We start from the raw sequence: 25,636 nt of genomic DNA, 5'->3' as shown, positions 1-25,636 counted from the left end.
TCGTCTTGTCTTGACATTAACGTAGTACATATTTAGCCTACATGTAAGAGTAATCATATGAAGCGTATTGTATGTTTGGTACTCAGCGAAAATAGCCTGCATTTGACTGAAATGACAGAATCAGCAGAAAGCGGACTATATCTGGAATGTTTATAAGGTTGTCGGTGCATGGGAGACTACATATGATGTTGGTTTTAATAAGATTTTCCCAATAAATAGGCAAGAATGAACTGGTGTCCACCATGATTCCTGTTCACTCCGACAACAAAGCACTTGAATGCAACAAGCTCGTAATCACGATTTCTAAAGTGGGAATTAGGACATTTCCGATAGCACGTGAAGGCAGCATAATAACTTTGACAGCGTCCAAATTCACTCACACATTTATTTTCATTCACTTCTTCCCCATATGACTCAAATCAAGTCATTTGCTATGGGGAACAACTTTGAATGAGTGTACGATTGAGTGATTTCAGACACAGCAGCTATGAGTCAGCTTTTTTAGTGAACCAAAAGCCCTCTTATGAGCTGGTTATTTTATGATTAGTTCAAAAAGTAGTTTGAAACTCTGTAGGCTAATATATGTCACATGTAGTAGGCCTAAGCAAAATGGACATTATAACAGAATTTATAACCCAGTCATATTTGCAAAACTGTAGGCTTCGAGTGAACTTCATTTACAAAAGTATTCATCAAAACAAAACAAAACATAGACAGACAGCTTTTCAGCACTTCATTGGGATGATGAACACAACCTTGAACATCTCTGTGACAAATGGCTAAATCTTTTACAAATAAAGGACAACATCTATGAGGTCTACTTTGGCTCACCTTGAGGGAGAGAGAATTATCCTTTCTTTTTTCTTTATAGAACAAAAACATTTTTTTTCCAGCTGGCAGCAGACATATTCTACCAGTGTAGCTTGATTGTGAATCAGCCATTTAATATAAAAAGCATTATTGCTATTGAGTTTTGACAGTGTGACAGAAATAAGCCAGGTGCAGTCTGCAATTGTGTCTATAAGAGATATTTCTCAAGCTTGTTTTAAAGTGGAGTTTGTCTGGTGAAAAGAAAGGGGACATCAGAGACTGTGGCCCTATAGAGCACGTACCGTGTTCTCATTACTGCTAACAGCCTTGAGCCTGCCTTCACATTATGGAGAAATACATACAATTGTATCAACTGGTCATGCAACACAGAGCAGGTCTGTTCTCTCTCCCTAGATCTCACGTGGAAAGGACGAATCAGAAAGAGTCCAGATGAGTTATGCTGGTTAATTGGCACTGGTTTGCTCTAGCTGGTAGACAAGGGGTGCCCAATCCTGTTCCTGGAGATATACCTTCCTGCAAAATTCAGATTTAACCCTGATCAAACACAACTGAACCAGCTAATGAAGATCTTCAGAAGCACTTAATGATTACAGACAGGTGTGTTTGATCTGGGTTGCATCTGAAGTCTGCGGTAGGTAGATCTCCAGGGACAGGTTTGGGCACCCCTGAGGTAGACCCACTATCCTGCACTCAAATAATGGTTATAATATCTGGAGAAAACTGTTGCCATCTTGCCATGCATCTCAATCTCACGCAGAATCCCCTGGAGGAACGCTATTTGAAATCATCCGTCTTTGCTTATGGTCGCTCAGTTCTCCTTTGCTTTTAGATTTAGCCAATCATATGGGCTGTAGATATGACTAATCACTCTGGATCTGCAAGAAAATTCACTCTTTTAAGGCCTGTTCGCACCAAGGATGATAACTATAAAGATATAGTTATAAAAATTGCTCTCAATATTAAAGAATAGCAGAGTTCACACCACAGCTAGGATAATGGCAAAGAGAAACGCTATCGTTGGAATCACTTTCATTATTTTTTCCTGCTGATGCGCGTTAAAAAACATTGACAGCCAATCAGAATCCATCCTGCTGTAAAGAACTTGAGCCTTTAAAGTGATATATATATATATATATATATATATATATATATATATATAGTGATTAAATACATTTTTAATAAATACGTTTTAAATATACTGAATGGCCATCAATGAAGGAAATGTTTTGCTGCCAGATGGAGCAGATGGTTATGGTACATAAACCTTTTAAGCTGGAATAGTTCAGCTTTGAGAGAGATTCAAACTCATGACATACACGGGATCATGTGACAGATGTTTTTTATGGCTTGGCCATCTTTTTAATTCCTCTTTAAAAACTCTCTCCTTGGCTTTTAACAAAAGTATCATCACTTTTTAATCCTTCCCTTTTCCTGTCTTCCCACCCCATCCCTTACTCTGGTAGCAGGCTGGGAATATGAATTACCAGACTGGCAGGAGCGTTCTGCTTGGCTTACAGCTGTCTTGAACACACAGGATGGGTGGAGAGAGACAGAGAGGGATGAGTCTGTCAGTTGCCCTATCTCATTCTCTTCCCCTCCTTCTCGAGGCATTTTACTCCTTTAAGCGATTGTATAATGAAGAGCTTCCTCCTGCGGTCCTTCCCATTTAACACGGGGCACTGGAGCAAGCATTGTGGGCCAGCGACTCTCTCGCACTTGAGCAGGCCACATACTGCGATACTGTATTTCATCAGCAGCCAGACGACTGTAAGTCAGTCGCTGTTGGGTAATTCTCCCAAATCACTGTGTCTCTGTCAACACATTACTCAGTTTGAGCCGGACATATCATAATGGCTTCCACAAAAATATTATGCAACAGTTTTCAATATTGATAATATAAAGAAATGTTTCTTGAGCTTCAGATTAGCATATTAAATTAATGTATAAAGAATCATGTGATATTGGAGACTGAATAATGGCTGTTGAAATTGATTGAGGAATAAATAAAAGTGTATAATATAGAAATTTCATTTTATAATACATTTGAAATTTATTTTAAATAGAAAACAGTTTAACACAATATTACAGTTTTTACTGCATTTTTTTATCAAATAAATGCAGCCTTGGTGAGTAGACTTATTAGTAGAATAGACTTATTTCATTTACCGAACCCAAACTTTTGAATGGTTTGATCTTACAATGAAAGCCAATAGGGTCCAATGTGGTAAATGATAACAAAATGTTCATTTTCAAATCGCATACTTCCTGCAAACTACTGTAAGATGAACAAGAATGCTAACGGCCCGGGTATCTTTCCTCCTCAGACCTCCTCGGGTCACACTTCATATAAATGGCTATAAAAGGCTCATGGGACAGGTTGATGCGTAGTTGGAAGCTGAAACGGCTGTGGGAATTCTTTCCTGAACATGCCCCATGCGTATGGGCCATGAAAACTAATTAATCCAGATAGTCTGGTAAATGTCACATGCAGACATATGGAGGAACAGAGGGATCCATGGAGCCCCGTCCTCCTCGTAAATTACCAAGGCCGCTGAGTAAGATGCTCCAGCACTGCCCCGATGAGATAGGGCCCGTACATTTGATTTTCCCCCACTTAATCTAAGCTAACCATCTGTGAAAGAGGGGAGATGTGGCACTCCAGCCAAATGGGCCGACTTCATAATCAGGAGGTCCTTCCAATTATTGCTTAATGTACCACGGTATTATAGTGCGTGCCATTCTGTCCGGGCAGCTTTACATTTTAGTTTCCCCGGCATCCATATCACCGTTACAGTGAGCAAGCTCACGGTCATCCTCATTAGCCGGCTGGTTGGGTCCCAGGCGATAAAACCAGCGTAAAGAGCTCTCTGGAAAGCCTCTGCTTCCCTCCATGCAGCGAAATGGCTTTCTCTTGAAAACGGTGTAAATTGCGTTCGGCGTTCTGGGTGACTTCATTGTGCAACTTACTGATTTGCCATTTGAAGCAAATGGGTCAGTCATAAAATCAAGGCAAAATTTTTAAAGCTGACAAATCTGCAAATAGGAAATGTTGGGTGATATAACTGTGGGTTCATGTGAAGTATCAGTATTCTTTCATTGAACAATTCCTTAAAATGTGTGATAACCTATTGCTTTATTTCTTACTCTCTCTCTCTCTCTCTCTCTCTCTCTCTCTCTCTATCTATCTTTCTTGTGTAATGTATTAATATTTTTAGTAGGCCCGGGTTCGAGGGTTTCGCAGTTTCTTCACTCCTCTCATATTATCCCGCTCTTCAACTCTGTTGCTCTCTTCATCTCTCCTTTCTTGTGACTTCAGTGTCTTTTAAGGAGCGCAGTCATGCAAGGATCCATTAGGCAAAAACCAATTTCACACAGAGCCAATTTCATAAATATTGAAAGTGAGCCCACCCTCAACCCTGCTTGAGTGGCTTTAGAGGGATATACAAAACCATCAACAACAGGCCCGGCTTTAGCACCCCTCTCCACTCACGCATTTTATTAAGCTTCACTCAACAGATTACAAAAGCTCACCCCACAACAGCGAGATGCCAAGCTTAACTGATTAGCTGCTACATCTGCAATGAGAAAGTTTTTTGCTTATCATGACAACATTAGTTTATTAAGGTTAAAGGTGGTATAAAGTAACATGAGGAAGCTCAAGATGATCTGCACATACTGTACCAAAGCATGAGTTGGCATCTTTGAGTGTACAACCTTATAAATAATATTACCTACATGTTGGTTGGCCCATGACCCAATGAATAGAATGGGCTGGGTGATGTTAAAAAAAGTTTTGGGATGGATGGAATGTTTTTCACTAAACTACAGAGATCCTAGGGGGAACATTGAGTTAACTTTTTTTGAGTGAACCCAAAGTTTCTCAGGGGCATGCAAAATCACTGTAATATAATTTCCCTCCCATTTCTTCCACCCCCCATATAAATGAACATAAGGATAATTTAATTATTTTAATTTATTTGCTCCAATATAACGTACGAACAGAGTTTTGAATCATTTCCTTGAATTGGAGAGTTTAAACTGATTCGCAAGAGATCAGTACTCAATACTCTTTTTAGGTCATGATACAACGTAGGGTCATAAAATGAATGGCACACTCTTTAAGCAGAAGTTGAATTTTATATTGGCAGCCCATGAGACATAATCAGCCCTATCAGCCCCAATGCTATGGAGCCCCTAAAGGGACATGGTGGTGGAAAAAAAAAAATTGTGTTGGAAGTGAAAAATCTTTTTCAAATCTTTTTCCCTCTGAAAAACTTTTGAAATTTGACATCGGGAAGACATATTTTTTTTGAGTGTTTGCTTATCTGCAATACGTCTATAGACGTTTCCTGTAAGATGTCAAATAGAAATTTAGAAAATGTCTTTAAGATGTTGATGATTGAGAATGTATGTAAAACTAACATCTTAAAGAGGTCTATCATATGTTTGAAAACAATAGATGCTTTGCAGATGAAGTGATCTTTAACAGACATCTTGCAGATGTATGTGTGCTAATTGCGTTCTCTCGCAAAACCTAGGCTATTTCCTATTTAAAGTCCCGCATTAAACAGCTCAGTACGTTAAAGCAGCACTAGGTGACTTTTCAACCTTTATAATATATTTTCAAGACTCTTGTGATGATACATCGACTTACAATAGGTTGAATGACACGTCTGCCATAGCCTGACGGGGTCTGTCTCGTTTTTAGTCGTACTTTTAAACTTCAGGTTTTGGGTAGTAACCCGAGAAAAAAAAGAACTACAAAATTCGACTGCTTTACGGCATATACGTCACTTCCACCAGCATCCCCACTTCCTTAAATTCGGACGTGCGAGCCCAACTATCATTTGTTTGCCGAATGTTATAGTCATGGCCGAAGCAGCACAGAAAAATAAAAAAGCAAAGGTTTTGTCGGAGGAAAGCAAAAAGAGGAAACGAGAAAGTGATCGGATTAAAGGCAGGACGAGGATCAACATTGGGCCAGCATTTGCTCGTTGGCGTGAGCTGGAGGAGGAGGGGCTACATTCTTGCAAGTAAATACATAAGACGTACAAAATCATATTTTAGGATAACATGTCTGTGATATTGGTTTATTTGTCTTGCCTCAAGCTATAATGCAAATCGATTTTTCAAATTTGCAGATTCATCTATGGTAGCTTGATATTATAATATTGACGATATATGGTTATTACCTACCACTCAAACATTGAATTGAAGTATCATATAGATTCTGTAAAACGGGAACCAATAGACTAAGCTACTATAATGACGCTGGCTTGTAAACGTGAGCATCGTGATCATTTGGGGTTTGAAAAAAAATAAAACCCATGAAATTATATTCATATGACATGCTGAAACAAATGCCACTGTAACGTTACCTGGGATGAAGACATTTCACACGCAATGCAAGCAGAACACCTGCATGTGAACTCCCCCTGTAGTGTTCAGGGCTATCATGGTTGTCATGTCAATAAATGCACGTGCGATGCATCCCCTGATGTAGAATGACAGAGTTTACGACAGTAGTAGAGGACAATACTGTTTCCCAACTGTAGGGGGACCCCGAGAGCAAAACCTACCTAGTGCTGCTTTAACAATGGAGCGGTTCATAGAGTTTTATTTTGAACTTTGACTTAAGTATAAAGAAATACGCCCAGTGCTTAGTTCAAGGAGTTCAGTAAAGTTGGCAATATATTCACAGATTCGAACTTCCCGGATAAATAACTTGTCAGCTAAATGTTGTTAAAACACAAATTACACCTCTTTAACGTAGACAACGAGCTACAATTTAATTTTATTCAGAACGAGCTTTATAATTTAAATTGATCTCTATTAGCAGGTGGTAGATGAGTCTGAAGGGATCGTCTGCAAAGTGCAAAACCCAAAAAGTGCTATTACAAAAATAGTAATTAACAGCGTTACACACTGTAGTGTCCCTAAATACAGTTTACACATCAATTGTCTCCTACTGGTCATAATATAGCCTAATACTTAGTTTGATAAAATGTGCTTTTGGATAATTTTTATGAATTATTTTACTTGGAAAAATATACAATAACTTCATTGTTACACACTGTACTGTCACCAAATTCAGTTTACATCACTGCTCTTCTGCTGGTTATACTTAGTTTGGCAAGTAATGGCACATAAAAATAATACAAGTATAAAATAATAGTTACAAGTAATGGCACAAATTTAGGCTATATCCTATTCTATGCAATATAATATACATAACTATGTTTTCAGTGGAGTATATAGACCTTACATAATGAACCGTTATATTTTTATTACCACCCCCAAATCATTCTTGTCAGTTATTGGCTGGAGCACTGTTTGTTATGCTTCGTTGTCCAGACTGCCCACATTTGTTTTTGGTTGCAGTTTGTGGAGCTTACGCGGACTACAGGGACTGCATTTTTTTACAGTGTGTTCAGGGGAAAGCCAGCTAGCGGATAGCGAGGAGATGTTTGCTGTATGTGACAAAAAAAATGTGAGCCGAACAGAGTCAAATTTCATTCATCATGAGAGCAAAGAGCTGAGCTGAGCTAAGCACGGCATTCATTCACGGCCGCAGTCATTCACGGTGCGTGTCCAGTCTGCCGCGTTTTCAGTTCGTGCCTGGAAGCTAAACTTCATTGAAAACACTCACTTTGCTCCGTTATGAATGCCCGAGCTGCCGTGTGCATTTACATTCAGTGAGTGAGATCCCACCCCCTATGGGCGGGTTGAATACATGCGGAGCTCCTACTACTGGCTGTAGTCTCTAGCCTCTGGCCTAAAAAGCCTCAGATGACGGAAAATTACGATATTTGCGTTATCTGAGGCTTTTTTCCAGACATAAAATACATAAATCTCTTGTCTTAGGGGGATATGAGGGGGGTGTGGGGGGGTTGGAGCACGATCATTCGAATATACTACCGGGTGAGATTTTAAAATGATCTTTTCCTTCCATCCCAAACATTTTTCGCCACCATATCCCTTAGGGGCTCTGTACAATGTCATTATATTCCTGTCAGTTTCTACTATTGTGTAAAATAAAGGCCACAAGGCCTTTAAATAAAATACAAAAAATATATATTTGCATTTATTCCACACTGAATATGAGCACATCATATGAGGTTTACTTTCAGTTCTGAGAAGAAGAAAAAACTTTGGAAACTTTCATATTTTATCTTAAATATAATTAATATTTTAAACTAAGATGTGAAGCTCAGTGGGTGTTTGTTAAAAAGAGATGCAAAGGAGCAGGATTCTGTGAGAAAGGACCGAGATAACGTGAGAGAAAAAAACAGCACAGCACAGCAAAGAGAATTGAATGTGGGCTGATGTTTAACTAAAAGTCACAGAGGAAAAATACTCAGCCTGTAAGCATCTTGTTTCCCTCTCTCTGAAAATGTCTAGCAAAATGAAAACATGCAAATGAAGGCAATATATGCACACTGGAGTTTGTAGAAAACATTTCAGAACACAAGCAACGTAAGGTATCAAATCCATTCTTATGCGAGAGAGAAATGTGCAGAATAAGACACACATTAGATAAACTTTGCATAATGAACACCATGTATGTGAGGATTTAAATGATATACATGTAGAGAGTGCCTGAAAGAGAGCAGTCATGGAAATATTTGCACAATGAGACAAATCTAATAGTCCAAGTACGTGAGTGCAGAATATTTTGAGCTATAGCTCTGTTCCTTGGTTCTCAAAACCAAGTAAATTGTCTACAGCTTCAATCCTCAAAGGGATAGTTCACCCAAGTTGTTCCAAACCTGTAGGAGTTTTTTTTCTTCTGTTGAACACAAAGAAGATATTTTGAAGAATGCTGGTAACCAAACAGTTGACGGTAACCATTGACTTCCATAGCATGGAAAAAATACTAGGCCAGTCAATGGGTAAATGTAAATTTTCATTTTTTGGGTGAACTATCCCTTTAAGCTAAACAATAGTTTTTACAATGAAAGATTCTTAGACCTGGTTTCACAGACAGGGCTTAGATTAAGCCAGGATCATGTCCAGAGTTGTCATGTTATTAGATTTTTAACAAAAATTACATTTGTACCAAGGGGTGGGGTAAAATGCCCCCACTCTGACAAAGCAATTTGCTTTATAAGTTTACAGCAAAATCAGAGTACAAGCATGTTTTAGCTTAAAATTAAAAAGACAAGCCAAAATAACAGTAGATAAATATGAATATTATTAATGAACCATTTTGAAAAATATTGTTAGCTGATGCTACCTGGCTGGCTAACTAGCTAGCTGATGCTAATGTAAGGTAATTTTTAAATATAAAGTCCAAATATTTTTATTCAACCACCTAGTTAGATGGAAAAATAAAGAATGTAATGTTCAGAACATGGTATACTGTATTTATGATAGTTGGAAGTGATGCTCCCTGGGGGTTTGAAAAAAAGTTATGTCATTCTGAAAATATATTTAATTTTATATTTTAAGTACACTAACCATAGGCCTTGCTCTTCTCATATGATATAAAACAGTGATGTTCTACAAAACAGCAAGCTTTAAAAAACTTTTTTTCTTACTGCTAAAAATTATATCACTTAACGCAAAATCCGTTTTCTCTCAGGTACAAGTGTAAGCTTCGCAGTGAAAACTTCTACATCACTCTGGTCAAAGTAGTCCATAGCAACAACAACTTATCTTGATTGTATCTAGTGGTTATTTTGGGAAAAACAGTAGGGGGGCATTTTACCCCATGGGAGAATTTTCCCCCACTCTACCCTACATATTTTAAGATATGCCAGTGCAAGTTGCTTTCAGTTAAAACAGTTCAAACAAGCATTTAAGGGTATGTTTACATGGCAACGATGTACTAAAAAGACGACAACGATCCCCGTTCACACGGATCTGCGAAAAGGACTAAAAAGGCTGTATTATACAATGTTTTACATTTGGTCTTGAATATCTGATTACATCTTAGAGAAAGATGTTGCAACTAAGAACGAATAAAAAACCTCCATTTGAAAACAACAGTGAGATAATTATTAGGAAAGAGAGCACAGGGTGCATGTCTGGAAGCAGGGGGGTCTCACACCTGACTGGGACTGGGAAGCGGCTCGAGAATGTTGTAGTTCAGGTATTGATTTTCCGCCCCACTCTATTAGCTGGCACAGTTCATCAAGTGCCACAGTTGTAGGAAAACAGCCTGTAGAGAAGAACAGGTGAGAAGAGGAGGAGGGAAAGTCCCCTTCTGAACCCACGGTATAAGCCACACTTTCATTCCCCGGAGAAACAGAACAGCTCTTTCTGACAGTTTTTCTATCTGTAAGTGCAATACAAAAACAGTATACACATTCTCAATCTTGATGTTTGTATTTTCATCTTCTGCAGTACAGTTAAAAAGAGTAGTCTACACAAAATTCAATGTCTGTCTTAAATTCTGTCTTCATTTACTTTAAAAATTAACAACATTTATCATTCTCCTGTTTGTGGAAGCGTGTTTCCACCACAGAATAAAAAATAAAAAAGTTAATTGCTTTTTATCTCACAATTCTGACTTTTTTCTCAGAATTGTGTGATATAAAGTTGCTTTATAAAGTCAGAAAGATGTGAGTTTAAAAAGTCTGAATTGGGAAATATAAATTCGCAATTGTGACTTTATATCTCGCAATTCTGACTTTATAACTGCCAATTGTGAGATAAAAAGTCACAATGATCTTTTATAAAATGTTTTATTCTGTGGTGGAAACAAGCTTCCATATCTATGCGTGCCTCGCCATATCCGTAAATATAGAAAAGTTGTTCTAGCTACTTTGCACTTTGCACAGTATGGTGTGGGAGTTAGGTTACGTCATAGGTTAGTTGTCACAATGAGCAAGAAATGTTGACATGGAGCATGCTACATTTCAAACCTCCGGGGAATCACTCATTTAATAAAAAAAATGCTAAACAGAGGATAGTCTGCTGGGAAAAAAGAGAACGCGACAACACTGGATTGGCTTTTTGGAGATAGCAAGAACTGAGGGATTTGAAATGTTGTAAAAGCAATATGGGAGATGATATTTTAATTACTCAACGGGTGAGTAAGGTATTTTATTGAACAGATAAACTGCTATATGTAGCTCTCTAACTGTTCATTGTAAAGCATTATCTATTGTGAAGGGTCGTTATTCATCCGCTCAGTCGCTCGGAGCTGAAGCACAACCAAAACAATGCTCTTCTGCAAAATTCATTTTCATTCATTTTTGTTTTAACCGTTAGAGGGCGAAACGTTATACATATACCTTTAGTAAAACTATTATATTATTGAGTGTAGCCACTATTAACAATGTAGCATCATTTTAGGTGTTTTTAATCCAAAAAAGGAAGTCTCTACTCTCAGGGCCTTGTGCATTGTTGAATTTTACTTTAAAAACAATTTTGAGTTTAACTGCAGTAAGTACTGGAGTCTTACTGCCACTGGAATACTAATCACTTTTCTTAGTTATGTCTAATTATTTATATTTTCATAAAACAAGGGAAGTAAAACTACAGGCAGTTTTGTTGTACGAAATGCAGAGTGGCTCATTTTGGGTTTTTTGAGTCTTCAAAGAAAATATGACAGGGAAATTGTTGAGTTACATTTCTGGTTTTCTAAGACAAGGTATGACTAATTAGGGGTTTCAATTCTTCATAAGAGACAGTAATTTTGAACTGTAATTTTAGATAAGAGCACAGAGAGAATAAGAAGTGAATTAGAAAGCGGACAAGTATGAAACCAAGCTGTGAGCGGCATCAATTTACAATAACAGACATAAATGGCTTGTCTTTGTGTGCAGCACATTGGCTTCTGCAGTGATTTAAACATGCTCGTATACAGCTGTTTCTTGCTTGTTTGTCTACATCAGCACCTATTGTGGGTAATAATGCACAGGATAAAATGTGTGTTTGACGTTCGCTTTCCAGACTGATTGCTTATATTGAAGATGCATTATAAACAGCCTGTTATTCATCTGACAAAATATGGTTCTTTGAATGGCAATAAAATAAATCGATCATATTATTGCACTTTTACTGTATACAGGGTGAATATATTTTATGAGCATCCGATTAGTGGTTCTAAACTGATCACTTGATCTGATTATATGGTTAGGTGCATTTAAGGGTACAACACCTTAAGAAAAATGTGTTTTTTACTACTCCCAATATAGTGTATGATTGCAGAAAAAATTGCTTTTATTGAACATTGATGGATCAGCAGATTTTGTGTGGAAATAAATCATAAAAGTGGTTGGTTGGTTTGTTCGTTTAAAAAAATCTTATAAATGTATAAGGTGCAAGGTGGGCCTTTTAGCCCACACATGGTGGGTAAAAGGCTCACCATATAGGACAAAATGCACAATTTAGTATTTATTTATACAAATATGTTAGCTAAAATAATAGGCTTATGTTTTTAAATAATGTATAAGTTAATACTTGTTCAAAACATTCACTTTAGCTATTCGGTTTATTTTGATAAATAAATATAGGCTCCTTTCATTAAAATATGTTCATTTTACACAAAAAAAGTTACACCCAACTTAATATATGAAAATTACCATCTAACCATGTCAACAAATAGAAAAAGTCAGCCATCTATGTATCATCAAGTGAATTATTGGTCCTTTCGCCCCAACAGCAGGTGGCACTTTTTACCCCAAATACCATATTTTTACATATTCTTCCATTATTGAAAAACTATTGCATTAAAGGGATAGTTCACCCAAAAAAGAAAATTAGCCCATGATTTACTCACGGGGGTGTAATAAAGGCCTTCTAAAGCGAAGCTATGTGTTTGTGTAAGAAAAATATCCGTTTTTAAAACTTTACAAACTGTAATCTCTAACTTCCACTAACTATTGTACACATGTTCACAAGACACTGGCGTTCCAGCGTATGACGTAGGACGCAGGCATAGCGCAAGTTCTGATGACAAACGCGGAAGTCAAACAAAACTTGGTTCTCGCAAGAACTAGTATATTCTCACCGGATTGTCCTACATCATACGCTGGAGCGCTATATTTAATATATTAAATATAGATATTTTTCTTATACAAACGCAATAGCTCAGAATTAACTGCTGTCGTGTCGGCGATTGCGTCAAGGATCAGCCAAATTTCCATGTGCATCCTCAAAGGCGGCTGTTAAGAAAAGTGCTGAGCTGAATTGTGCCATCTTATGGTTTAAAAGAGAAAAAAGTCAAATTTGCCCAGTGCGCCTTTAGCTTCGTTTTACCCTATTATTTGCAATTAGCATTGTGTAGAAGAATATAGTACCGTAGGCCTTTGAGCATGTCAAATACTTGGCTCTAGTACTATGAGCTATACTATGAGCTATACTATACAACACATAAATTAGAAAGGTACAGGGAGTGCAGAATTATTAGGCACGTTGATTTTCTGATCATATTTTTTTTCCAGGCTCATTTGACCAATTCCAAACCACAGTAATCCTAATAACTACTATTAATTTAGTATTTAATAATGTATAAGTGATATATAATTGTTCATGAAGGCTGGAAATGAAAATCACCTTATATTCAGGTGTGCAGAATTATTAGGCATGTTTTCTTTTACAGATAAATTGAGCCAAAAAAGAGATTTAACTCAGACTGAAAAGTCAAAAATTATTAAATGCCCATGAGAAGGATGCAATACTAATGCAATACTAGACATTGCAGTTAAGGCGTGACCATTGGACAGTGAAATGCTCATTGGGTCAGCCAAAAACATGTGGTGGAGAAAAGACACCTGTTAACTGCAAAAGAATTAAGAATTAAGGTGAAGAATTAAGTGTGAAACCATCAGGAAGCCTTTAGTCTCCAGCGCCACCATTTTTCAAAGCTGCAACCTACCTGGAGTCTCCAGAAGTGCAAGGTGTCAGGATCTCAGAGACTTCAGTTAGGTAAAGAATCCTAAAAAATGACCCCCACTAAATAAGAATCACAAGCTGAAGTGTTGTAAAATACATGAAGCCTGCTTTTTTATAGGCTTTATAGGTTTTATAGGTTGAGAGTGACTCTTGAAGGACCAGCACCACATCCTCTAGTACCACTGTTTGAAGAATTCATCTTCCAGAATCTGGCAGTACGTTTTGGGAGTTCATTTTAGTCCATCCTGAAGTCCGTTTTGCAGAGATGGCCTAAAAATGAACTCCCAAAACGTACTGCCAGATTCTGGAAGATGAATTCTTCAAACAGTGGTACTAGAAGATGTGGTGCTGGTCCTTCAAGAGTCATTCTCAACCTATCTGTCCATAAAGCCTATAAAAAAACCTTCTTCATGTATTTTACAACACTTCAGCTTGTGATTCTTATCTAGTGGGGGTCATTTTTTAGGATTCTTTACCTAACTGAAGTCTCTGAGATCCTGACACCTTGCACTTCTGGAGACTCCAGGTAGGTTGCAGCTTTGAAAAATGGTGGCGCTGGAGACTAAAGGCTTCCTGATGGTTTCACCCTTAATTCTTCACCTTAATTCTTAATTCTTTTGCAGTTAACAGGTGTCTTTTCTCCGCCACATGTTTTTGTCTGACCCTGCTGACCCAACGAGCATTTCACTGTCCAATGGTCATGCCTTAACTGCAATGTCTAGTATTGCATTAGTATTACTTCCTTCTCATGGGCATTTAATACTTTTTGACTTTTCAGTCTGAGTTAAATCTCTTTTTTGGCTCAATTTATCTGTAAAAGAAAACATGCCTAATAATTCTGCACACCTGAATATAAGGTGATTTTCATTTCCAGCCTTCATGAACAATTATATATCACTTATACATTATTAAATACTAAATCAATAGTAGTTATTAGGATTACTGTGGTTTGGAATTGGTCAAATGTGCCTGGAAAAAAAATATGATCAGAAAATCAACGTGCCTAATAATTCTGCACTCCCAGTATAATTGGACCCAGCAAATCAAATAAAAATATTTCATCAAAACTAAAGGATATCTTACCTTTTACCCATGTGTTTTACAGGAACTGATAGATAGCAGGAAAAAAAGGAATTTCCTTTCCTTCTGTGCTCTGTTGGAGGCAAATCTGCCAGATCACTACAAACATGAAGAGGAACTGCTCTCAAGACGGTGACCAATTTTGTTCCAAGTATGATAGTGGCTCCTATAAACCAACGATAATGTTACATTAACTAAATTTGCTCACATTTTGCATTGTTCCATTATTGACCACCTGTTGGACCAGAGCCTGCACAACAAGCCAAAAGTTTGGAAACATCTTATTCTTTATTATTACATTTATCCACAATTTATGGTATTTATGGTAATATGGTAAAGTCTGAAATAAGACAAACAGAAGCAATAATATAATATAATTCAATATTATTTAATAAATGAATATAATTTTTACAAGCTGTTCTAAAAAAATAATGAATATTTTGTTATATATATATTTATATATAACAAAATATTCATTTTTTTTTAGAACAGCTTGTAAAAATTATATTATATTATTATAACTGTGGTTACAATTATTAATGAGATCATACAATGCATTAGAAGGCACACTTAATGCATTAAAAATGCTTTTTACTTGAAGCCTTTATATATAGGCTAATGCATTATAAGTGTTACCGAATTATAGATATAAATAAAGCAGATTATTGGAGTATGTTTGATAAAATGCATTATACATAAAGGCTTCAAGTAAAGTGCTACCAAAAATGTTTACAGTGTTATGCAAAACATTTAAACATCAAAAGGTGTAGAAAAAAAAACCCTATTATAGAAAATACCCTATTATTAGAGATTAAGCCCAAGCATATTAATGGCCCGGGATTCTTTCAGTGTAATGACAACTATCATGGTAATGTCATGAGTTAAACATGGAAAACGCATTCTGTAATTTCACTAAAGAAATTGTGCGTCTCCTTTCCCTGACATCTCTTTCATCCGATGTAAAGAAATCCAGGAACATAATGGCTGATAAATCAGATGGCACTTAAAACACCCATCATTTATCTGTTAACCTCTCTTGAAGATACCAGCGCACACCTCACAGGACGGCACTCAGTGTGCCTCATCTCTGCCCCATGGATTATTCATTAGCACAGCATGAGAAACCAATGTCAATTAGCGGGCCGTTTTTTTCTTTCTCCAGTACACAGCAGGCCTCCTTCAGCCCAGGCAGGTGCCGTGCATTATTCAGTATGGCTGAGTCGGCACACTCGATCGGCACAGGGACAGAGAAGACTGCAGCTGCCCGGCCGCCTCTGAAATCCTTTGAGAGACGGCTGAAGGTTAGATCACCACCGTCACGACACTTTTCTTAATGAGCTTCAGCTCAATTTGTTCCCACCTGCGGTGAGGTTTTCACTCATCCGTACTAAAGGAGGGTTAAAAATGGCAAAAAAAGAGATGCAATTACAGTCATCTGGGTCTTTTTTCTGCAGTCCTTCTCAAACTGATTTCAGGCCATTCAACTTCAAGGGGGGTCTATTGCTATTTCATGCATTCTGACTTTTTTTACTGTTGAAGAGTTGGATTCTCATGCTGAACATGGCAAAAAACAAAACAAAACAAAAAACACGAGTTGGACATATGACGGAGTATTTCTGTGCCAAATACACTCCTTCAGGATTCAAACAAGTTTCAAAAAGTTTTTTTTTTTTTTGAGTATGGCCCGGCATGACTTCATAAAGGGCGGAATTGCTTGTATGGGCACTTCTCCCAGATGAGCACGTGCACGTCAACCCGAGCGAGAGCAAGAGCAAGAGCACGTCCATCAACGAGCTTCGTTTGGGTTACGGAAACCGTCGGCATCGGCTTGGTCATTTATTTTGTTTTTAGACCATGAAATCAACAAATCAACAAACACGGCCTCATGAAGCTTCGAAACGTTATGAATCAGTGAGTCGAATCAGCAGTTTAGATCGCCAAATTTCAGCAGTTTGGCGGTTTGACACGCGATCCGAATCATGATTCGACTCACTGATTCATAACGCTTCGAAGCTTCATGAGGCCGTGTTTTTGCCGATTCATAAAGTTATTGTAGAACCATTTACCTTTTAAGGGTCTTGAGAGTGAACCGTGCATTGTGCCAATGGAGGCCTTTCAGAGCCATCAGATTTCAACTAAAATATCTTAATTTGTGTTCCGAAGACGAACGGAGGTCTTACGGGTGTCAAACGACATGAGGGTAAGTAATTAATGACAGAATTTTCATTTTTGGGTGAACTAACCCTTTAAGAAGTGTGTTTCTGGTTGTGAGAGAAAGATAACCTTGTTCAGCTTCCACAAGCGGTGAGTGAAACCGCATCAAATGTCTGTGTTTTGTTGGCAATTGGCGCTTAAGTGCATATAATGTAGACAACAGGAACGTATAGTGAATCGAAAGTTATCCACGGATAATGCCATGATGTATTGTGTGTGTGCGCACATGCTCATGATTCTTTAGCACCGCCCACTGCACGCCTGCACAAGCTCGAGTGTTTTCGGAAAGAATCGGTGCAGCGTATCTGTCTTTTGTGTACATTGTGTACAGTCTTAGATCTTTGAGTTCAGTGTATTTTGTTGACTTATCCCAAATGTTTCCAAGAATGTTTAAATCCAGAGAATTAAGACATTTTAACCTGGACGTGTGTCGCCTGTCAATGACATCATACCCACATTACCCTCGGTTTTCGGTTTTATTTTGTGGAAACACCAAAGATGCTTTAATATATTATGTTTTATTAGACAGGTTAGCAACTGTCTGGATCTATTCATCGACGGAAAACAAATCATTATAATATAGCTCAACACAGTTAGTGTTATTGTTTAAATCTCATTATTTTCTTTACCACGAGTACCATGTTTTGCCATACATAATATCGATCTAACTTACTGTAGTGTGCAACAAGTGTCTCATAGTATTCTGTGATTCCGTGAAATCAAGGTGTCATCAAGCTTCACCTTTGTTTTGCAATAAGCGACCTCTAGAGGCGAAAATTACATGTTATGCCTTTAAGCAAACCAATTAATAATTATTACAATTAATAATTTATTTTAGTCAGGGGTTCTGATTAAGTACATAATAATTTAAGTGTGTGTGTGTGTGTCCTGGTAAACCCTGCATTATGAGGACAAAATGTCCCACAAAGATGGCAATATCCAAAATCCTTGTGGGGACATTTTTTGGTCCCCGTGAGGAAAACAGCTTCTAAATCATACGTGATGTTTTTTGAAAATGTAAAAATGCCGAAAGTTTTCTTTGCTTGGTAGTTTTAGTTAGTGTAGGGGGAAAGAATATACAGTTTGTAGAGTATAAAAATCATAATGTCTATGAAAAGTCCCCATAAAACATGAAAACAGCATGTGTGTGAGAGAGAGACAGAAAGAGAGATAAATATATATATGCAATATATGTAAATATGATATCTATAGGCTGTCAAGAAAAAATGAAAAGCCACAACATGAATTAATGGATGTGAAGTGACGTGACATGACTTCACATATTAAATGGAAATATTACAATTACATCGCCCGTATGATCCAAATTACCTAAACTGCAGTATCCAAAGAATGTCAAATAGAGATGAAAAATGTATTCCTTGCCTCTGGCATATGCAGATGAATGGCAGTGCAATCTCCAACCCGAGGCAAAGTCTACATCTCCATGTGCAACTGGACCACATTCAATCACTCACACACACACACGCACATATATAAAGCAAGTCTCTTAATCTCTGGCTTCTCATAGCAATATCTTGGGGCTGTACTGATAGCCATACTAACACATTTTACATGATGTCTTTCATTCCTTCTGAACCTAAAGAGACTTCTAGGTAGGGGGAATGCACTCTCCATCCCATTAAAGAGCTTTTAGGTCACATGTACCACGGTACAGTGCATCAGCATCAATCTAATATCACTCTAATCAATGTTACTCTGCTTTTTATAATATTCTGCCGACCCTCAGAGGGTTAGAAGCAACTCTGATTCAATTCCCTTAAAAGTATACACCGCTCTCCTGATGGCCTTGTGTAAGTTTCTTGTACAGTAATCTCTGCCCTATCAAATTTCAACATTTAATTTTCCTGGCTAAATTCAATCAAACGTTCAGCCTTGTGTGACTAGCTAATCATGACCCCTGGAAGCTCGGCATACAGCGTTCTAATCTCGGAGGTCCTCACCGAGAGGCAGCACTAAAACTCATTCATGTATAATTAAAAGTTCTCACAGCAAACGGAATATCAAGGCACATTGGAATCCTCAGAGAGGTTTCGCATGGCGGGGAAAATATCACGTGCGCCATTATGCGTCGTGGTAATTATGTTCGGCAGCTTTTCTCGCTTCTGTTCTCCCTCTATCGCTTTTCATTTTCGAGTGGTAATAATATGAAGAGGGTTAAGGATCCATTTTGACACTGTTGTCAGCAACGATGTACCAAGTGCCCCTCAGGGCCCGCAAGTCTCTACACTACACGCCGGTTCTGCAACAGTTTAGCTGCTAGCCTGCTGCACAACAGCCAGAGGCGATAGAACATTTATGTGGGCAAAAAAGTCTTTTTTGTGACATACCTTATTAAAAATAAGTACTTAGGGTAGTATTGCGCAGTTGGATTGTTCTAAAGCATTTTTTTAAGTAATAAAAGTAAAAATAAAAGAGTCTGACAACGTGAGAGATGCTATAACGTATTATCCTTGCGTGGAAATACAGGGATTTTTCTGTAGGATGTATTGAAATTGGCTTGGCCTATTAGGTTCAGACTGGGATTTGAGTTCAACTTGTTTTTGAGTCTGCAGACTATGCCTCACGGGCTCTACGACGACACGCTTTGTCCCGTCCTTTGTCTTAATGGATGTAGACAGGTCTGTGAAAAAGGATGCTATCGGTGCAGTCCTGCCATCTGTAAAGAACTTAATCAGAGCCCCTGACTAAAACAAATTAACCTCCATTTGCTTAAAGAACACAGCAAGACCCCTTCAAAGTCTTTACAAGGTAAACAGAGCGCTTTGCACTTTAAACAAATTTGGATCATTTGATTCTTTGGAGAATTTACTTGAGCTGTGTGGCTGCTCTGTTCTTCTAACCCAGAGCACATAAGAAATTAGCCTGAGGCAGATCTAGAACAAGTCTAAACCTGCACTAATGATTGAACAGGAAATGCACTTTTCCCTCACTACATGTTCTGATCATTCATTACACGAGTCAATCATACAGACAGTTTCATACACAAAATGAAGGTATCGCTTTACAATAAGCTTCCATTTGTTAACTTTAAAGGGCTAGTTTACCCCAAAAAATCCGTCATTTACTCACCCATGTCGTTGCAAACCCGTAAGACCTTCATTCATCTTCGGAACACAAATGAAGGTATTTTTGATGAAACCCCACACAGATAATCACCACTTTCGAGGCCCAGAAAAGTATTAAAGACCTTGTTAAAATAGTCGTTCAGCCTTAATTTTATAAACTGACGATAATATTTTTTGTGCAAGACATTAAAAAGAGTAAAAGTCACTAGTTTTTATAAAGGCAGCGGCTAGATGCTATTTACACTAAGCGCAAAATAGCATATTCTCTTAGTGAGATATGCTATTTACACTTGTTTAAATAGCAATAGATTATATTTACACTATGTAAAAATAGCAGTATTTTATTTGCAATAAGTGTAAATGGCAGTTAGTGGCAGATACTATCTGCACTTCAGTGTTGTTGTACATTAAATGTTATACAATAATAAAATAGAGTAAATTACTATATATTTTTAAAATATTAAATGAATGCTGCCTCATTGGGACAATAAAGCCCTCCCTACACCTAACCCTAACCGATAAACACTTTATTATTAAACACGTTTCCACTTTTCGAATATTTTGTTATTTTTTTATTGAAAATAAATGCCTTTACAATCCGATATGTGATGGGAAAAGGGAGTAGAGCGATTTTAGCAAAAGGCGGATTCAAACTCGGGTCGATTTTTGTCAAAACTTTCTGCCACACGCCCTACCTCTACTCTATTGCTACTGTTGGGAATTCAGCGTCTTCAGTAATTTTGTCTGGTCCAAACAGACGTCAGTGGGTTGAGTTAGCATAGCCTCTGCCAACAAGATGGGCTATTTGCACTTACTGTTTTATAAAGTAACACTGTCCAACAGCGCCAGCCGCAGGACAGGTGAAGTTACAGCAAGAGGCTTGCCTCCCCTGGGCCCATTGACTTTTTACAGACCCCCCAAAGTGTGCGGTGAGTTTAATGGGCTAATTGAGAATTAATGGGGAAGTCACATGAGAGGAGGCAATGAATAAATAGAACATTACATAAAAAAGAGACCAAATACAATTCTCTTTTGTATTTTTACACTAACTATGTAATGTTTATTTGACCAGGAAAATTAAGTGTAACAGGGACATAAATTTACATTTGATATATTAAAAAAATGTGGGGAGACTTTACCTCCTCATTTTAAAACACCACCACACACCACTGTAACAAGCCTATCGGGATGTCCCTATCAATGTCGGGATGTTTAAGGGTGCCAAACAACTTATGCATATAAAATATAATTGATTTATTTGGTGCAACGCTGCTTCAAAAATAACTGGATTTCAGTGCTAAAAAGCAGATTTATAAAAAAAAATTATATATATATATATATATATATATATATATATTGCAGAATTATCACAGCCATCATTCTCCTGATCCTACACATCCTCCGTTTTTTTGGCTAGTTTAATTTTAATACTTTCAGCCTCATTTAACCATGTTTAAATAAATCGCACATTACAATTTTGCCCTCAAAATAAAAAAAAAATCCAAAACAACAAAATCGAGATTCCATCTGGGCATGATAATGAACAGAAATAAAACCTGTTTGCACTGCTGCATGTTTAGACTGCACACATCCTGCATTAGGCTGTTTGTTTCATCAATATATCCTACAATACGATAAAAATCCAGCTTTTCATCCATTTGTGTAGATGTACAGCACGGAGCTGGTTTGATCCAACAGCTGCAAAATAGCATCAGGGTCAAAATGGGCATATTCAGCATAATGCCTTAACATGCCCTGCTGTAAATGAATGGCCATTAGCCAATATGAAATGGCTTAAATATGAACTCTATCGCTGCCACATGGGTGCCCCCTCATCTGGCTGGCATAAGGTGCCATCTGCCTGCTGGTGTTACAAATGCCTTTGTGCCAGATCTGTGATTCCCGCTGATCTAAAGAACTCAACGATTCAGTCTGTAACTGCTTCATCGGAGACTCTTATAGGAATGTGCATTTAAGGAACAGTTCAACCAAAAAATAAAAAATGTATCTTTACTCATCATCATGTTGATACAAACTGTTTTTCTTTGTGTGTGTGTGTGTGTGTGTGTGTGTGTGTGTGTGTGTGTGAAACACAAAAAGAAAAACTTTGCAGAATCTTCAAAATTTCCATTATGAGGTGAACTGTCTCTTTGTGTGATGTGTGAAAAAATATATTACTCTGGTTTCTGTTTGTCTACAGCACTATAAAAAAACACTCTCTACTGCTCTTTTTCACCATTTCTGTTTAGTTTCTTCCTTTCTGCAATCTCTCTTCGCTATGAGCTGTGACATGTATCGTACTTTGCTCCCACACAAACACAGATGTGTTGGGATTTAATTGTGGCATCAATATCTAGACCACTAGATAATGCGTAACACTTCAGTGGGCTGTTTGGTCATAATATTAGCTTTTTCCAATTAGCACAGAGTTTAAGTGATGTTTAAGTGATAAACATAATGCGTGCGTGCGGAGTAAAGTGCTTGATATTTCTATTACTGGCAGACTAATAAAGCTGAATGAGGAATCTCCCAAGAAGCTTCAAATGTTTCACTCATGAATGACATTAGTTTGAGGCTAGAGCAAATGAATAAATAACATTCCATTGATTAAGAAGCTGCTGTAAATGTGTATTGCCCTGAAATCCATTAATTTATCTCAGTGATATGAACTGTTTGTGGTTTAGATTAAACATTTTGAATTAAAGCACAAAATTAAAGGCTATGAAATGGTGCATGAATATTTTGGGTCTTTTTATTGGACACTCCATCTCACTAAACATGTTAATTATAGATGACCTGTTCTTGAAGATCTGCTCTAGCGTAAAATAACTTTCTGCAATGTTTGTTTATATTTATTGAGGAATGAAGTCTAGATGTTTCCTCCACTCTCACTATGGTAAGACGGGCACAAATATGGACACATTCATAGAAATCATTTTCTTTTTGTTTAATCTCTATTGTGTGCTGAGAGCAGCAGTTTCTCGCTCTTTGGTACATTGAACAGACAGTGCTGAGTGTTAAGAACAGCCAGAAAGCTTTGATTCGGTCTCCGCTCATGTGCCAGCCCGCTAGATTTTGAATACAAGCAGTATGGTTATATTTAAGGATAGTTAGCCTTGTCTTGGTCTGTTTGTCAAGACAAGGTAGACATTGAATATACGCAGTTTCAAGAGAAGTGGACAAACATTGATAAATATTTGTAATTGTGCCAATAACAGTAGCAGGGCTCAACATTAAGGACGATCAGTAATGTTTTCCTGCAAAAGTGTGTTGATATGAATTTATACTTGTATGTATATATATATGTGTATATATATATACACACACACACATATGCATATGCCATAATAACAATAATAAATGTTTAAGGACCAAATCAGCACATTAGAATGATTTCTGAAGGATCATGCGACATTGAAGACTGGAGGTTGCTGAAAATCATTCAGCTTTGCCATCACAGGAATAAATTACATTTTAAAATCAGTATGAACACAATATTACGGTTTCTATTGCATTTTTGATCAAATAAATCTTTCACAAACATTAAAAACCAGTTGACCGGTAGTATAATTATAGTAAATTCAATTCAATTATGTAAAATTATATAAATATAAAAAAGTTAGTAAAGAAGTGTAGTGTTGTCACTTCTGTACCAAGTCTGTACTGAAATTTAAAAAATGTGACACTTTAAGCGCTGTTAAGCGGTATCGTAAACACCTCTGATTGGCCATTGTACTCACGCGCTTATCAAATATGTCTGTGATTGGCTACAATGCAAAGTGCTTCAAAAACATGTTGTAATCCATCAATGACACTCTTCCCCAAGCGCTTACACAGATACACACAGGAGTTTTTCACTTTCAAACACTTCTGTGTGCTTTCAATCGCTCCTGTGCGTTGATCATTGTAGCCAAATCAAAGACATATCCGATAAGCGCGTGAACACAATGGGCAATCAGAGGTGTTTACGATTCAACTCAACAGCGTTCAAAGCATCACATTTTTTTAATTTCAGTGTCTGTATTTTTGACAACACTAAAGAAGTGTGGCCAATGAGACCTGAACTACTGTCCTGACTGAGCCAGCAGAAAAACCCTTACTGTTGAGCCCGTCTAGTTAGATTCATGTTTGTTAAAACACTTGTAACAGTTCAACTGGCCCCCAATGGATGGATAACGCCACCTCAGGTAACTTTTGAGTTTCCCATTTAGAGGTTACGAGTTAACCATGAAGCGGAGCTCTCCGACAGTCTAGGTTCACGTTGGCGGTAGTGGAACAGGCTGGTGGCATCCAAATCACTGGAATACCTAATGGCTTCTGCAAATAGCTTTACTACCTGTAGAAAAGGGAAATGGGTCTTTAATACTAGAATCAAAATTATGATACATTCATGATACATTGAAGAGACAAGGCTGACCTGGAAGTTTGTTATAAGAGGTACTCCGTAATCCACCGCCATTCTCCGGATCTGGAAGTTGTCCTTGAGAAACTTGGTGTTGTTATTCGGTAAATTGACCACTAGGTCAATGTGTCCTTCAATGATAAGCCTATTTAGAGCATAATGCAAAGAGTGATACATTATAAACATTTTACAAACTTTAAAAAGGTATACTTAGTCATTTTTGGTCCCCATGAGGCAACCGATTCAAATGTAAAATAAAGCAGTTTGTATTAGGCTACTGATATAACTTGATTCTCTTGCAAGTGTGCATGATTTTAACCATTTTTTAAAAATTTTATTCATTATTTAGGGTATATGCCTTTATACTAAGTAACAAAAATGTTAATAAAATATTCAAACTAGACAAGTCTTAAATAATATATTCTGATTCACACCCTGACGAAGGCTTTAAGCCGCAATGCGTAGGTGTACTTGTCACCTGTTTTTATAAGATTAAGCCATGATAAATTAAAGGCTTTTTAACTTTTTCTACACCATTTGAGTGCCTTGGAAATTCTTTATTTATTGAATATATTCTGATTAGTTATGTGATTAGCTGAATCTGTGATCCGACTTTAGTAAACATCTTTTACTGCAACCCTTGAGGGCAACATACTTGTATCTCGGTATGCAGTGTCTGAAGGCATTTTGCTTCGACAGAGCCGTGCACCAGTGCAGAATGCTAACATATGTGACACAAAGGGCCAGATTTACTTTCAGCTTCCGCCAATGCAAACACTCTTTTGGCATATTTACTATCAGGATTTACTAAAGACACGCGGTGAAAAAAATAGCGCTAAAAAGGCATGGACAGGGTTATTTTGGCGGCGGACATTATTGCATTTGCAATAATAGGATTATGCTTTCGGATTATTTAGGAGGAGTTTCTAAATTAGTAGGAAAGGAGTAACTTAGCAGGAGTTTCCCTTTCAGACACAAAGTTTATGGGAGGAGAGTATTTAAATAAATCAAGCAAGGTGATTTACTAAGGTTTACGCTCGTCAATTTACGGTATTTGCGGCATTATTTACTGGCCAAAAAAGTATGTCTTAAACCAGACACTATTTTTGTAGATTGCATTGGTCATTATGGAAATGATCCGGCTGTGTTTGTGTTCTTTAATTTGCGCGTCGTCAGT

The 25,636-nt window shown here is 37.4% G+C and overlaps 1 protein-coding gene across 1 annotated transcript in view; it reads right to left on the bottom strand.

Moving 5' to 3' along the window:
• Window positions 1-24,264: 24,264 nt before the first annotated feature.
• cps1 (carbamoyl-phosphate synthase 1, mitochondrial) overlaps window positions 24,265-25,636 on the bottom strand; it is a gene marked incomplete at both ends in the record, with an annotated part of 64,287 nt that continues 62,915 nt past the window's right edge. Inside the window, 2 exons of the mRNA XM_079820713.1 lie at window positions 24,265-24,393; window positions 24,475-24,604. Of these exons, the coding sequence (XP_079676839.1) occupies window positions 24,265-24,393; window positions 24,475-24,604 (259 nt within the window). The remainder of the gene's footprint in view (window positions 24,394-24,474; window positions 24,605-25,636) is intronic.

Source organism: Gobio gobio (assembly GCF_949357685.1).
Source record: "Gobio gobio genome assembly, chromosome: 7".
Classification (NCBI taxonomy): Eukaryota; Metazoa; Chordata; class Actinopteri; order Cypriniformes; family Gobionidae; genus Gobio; species Gobio gobio.
This window is presented reverse-complemented; position numbering and strand designations above follow the sequence as displayed.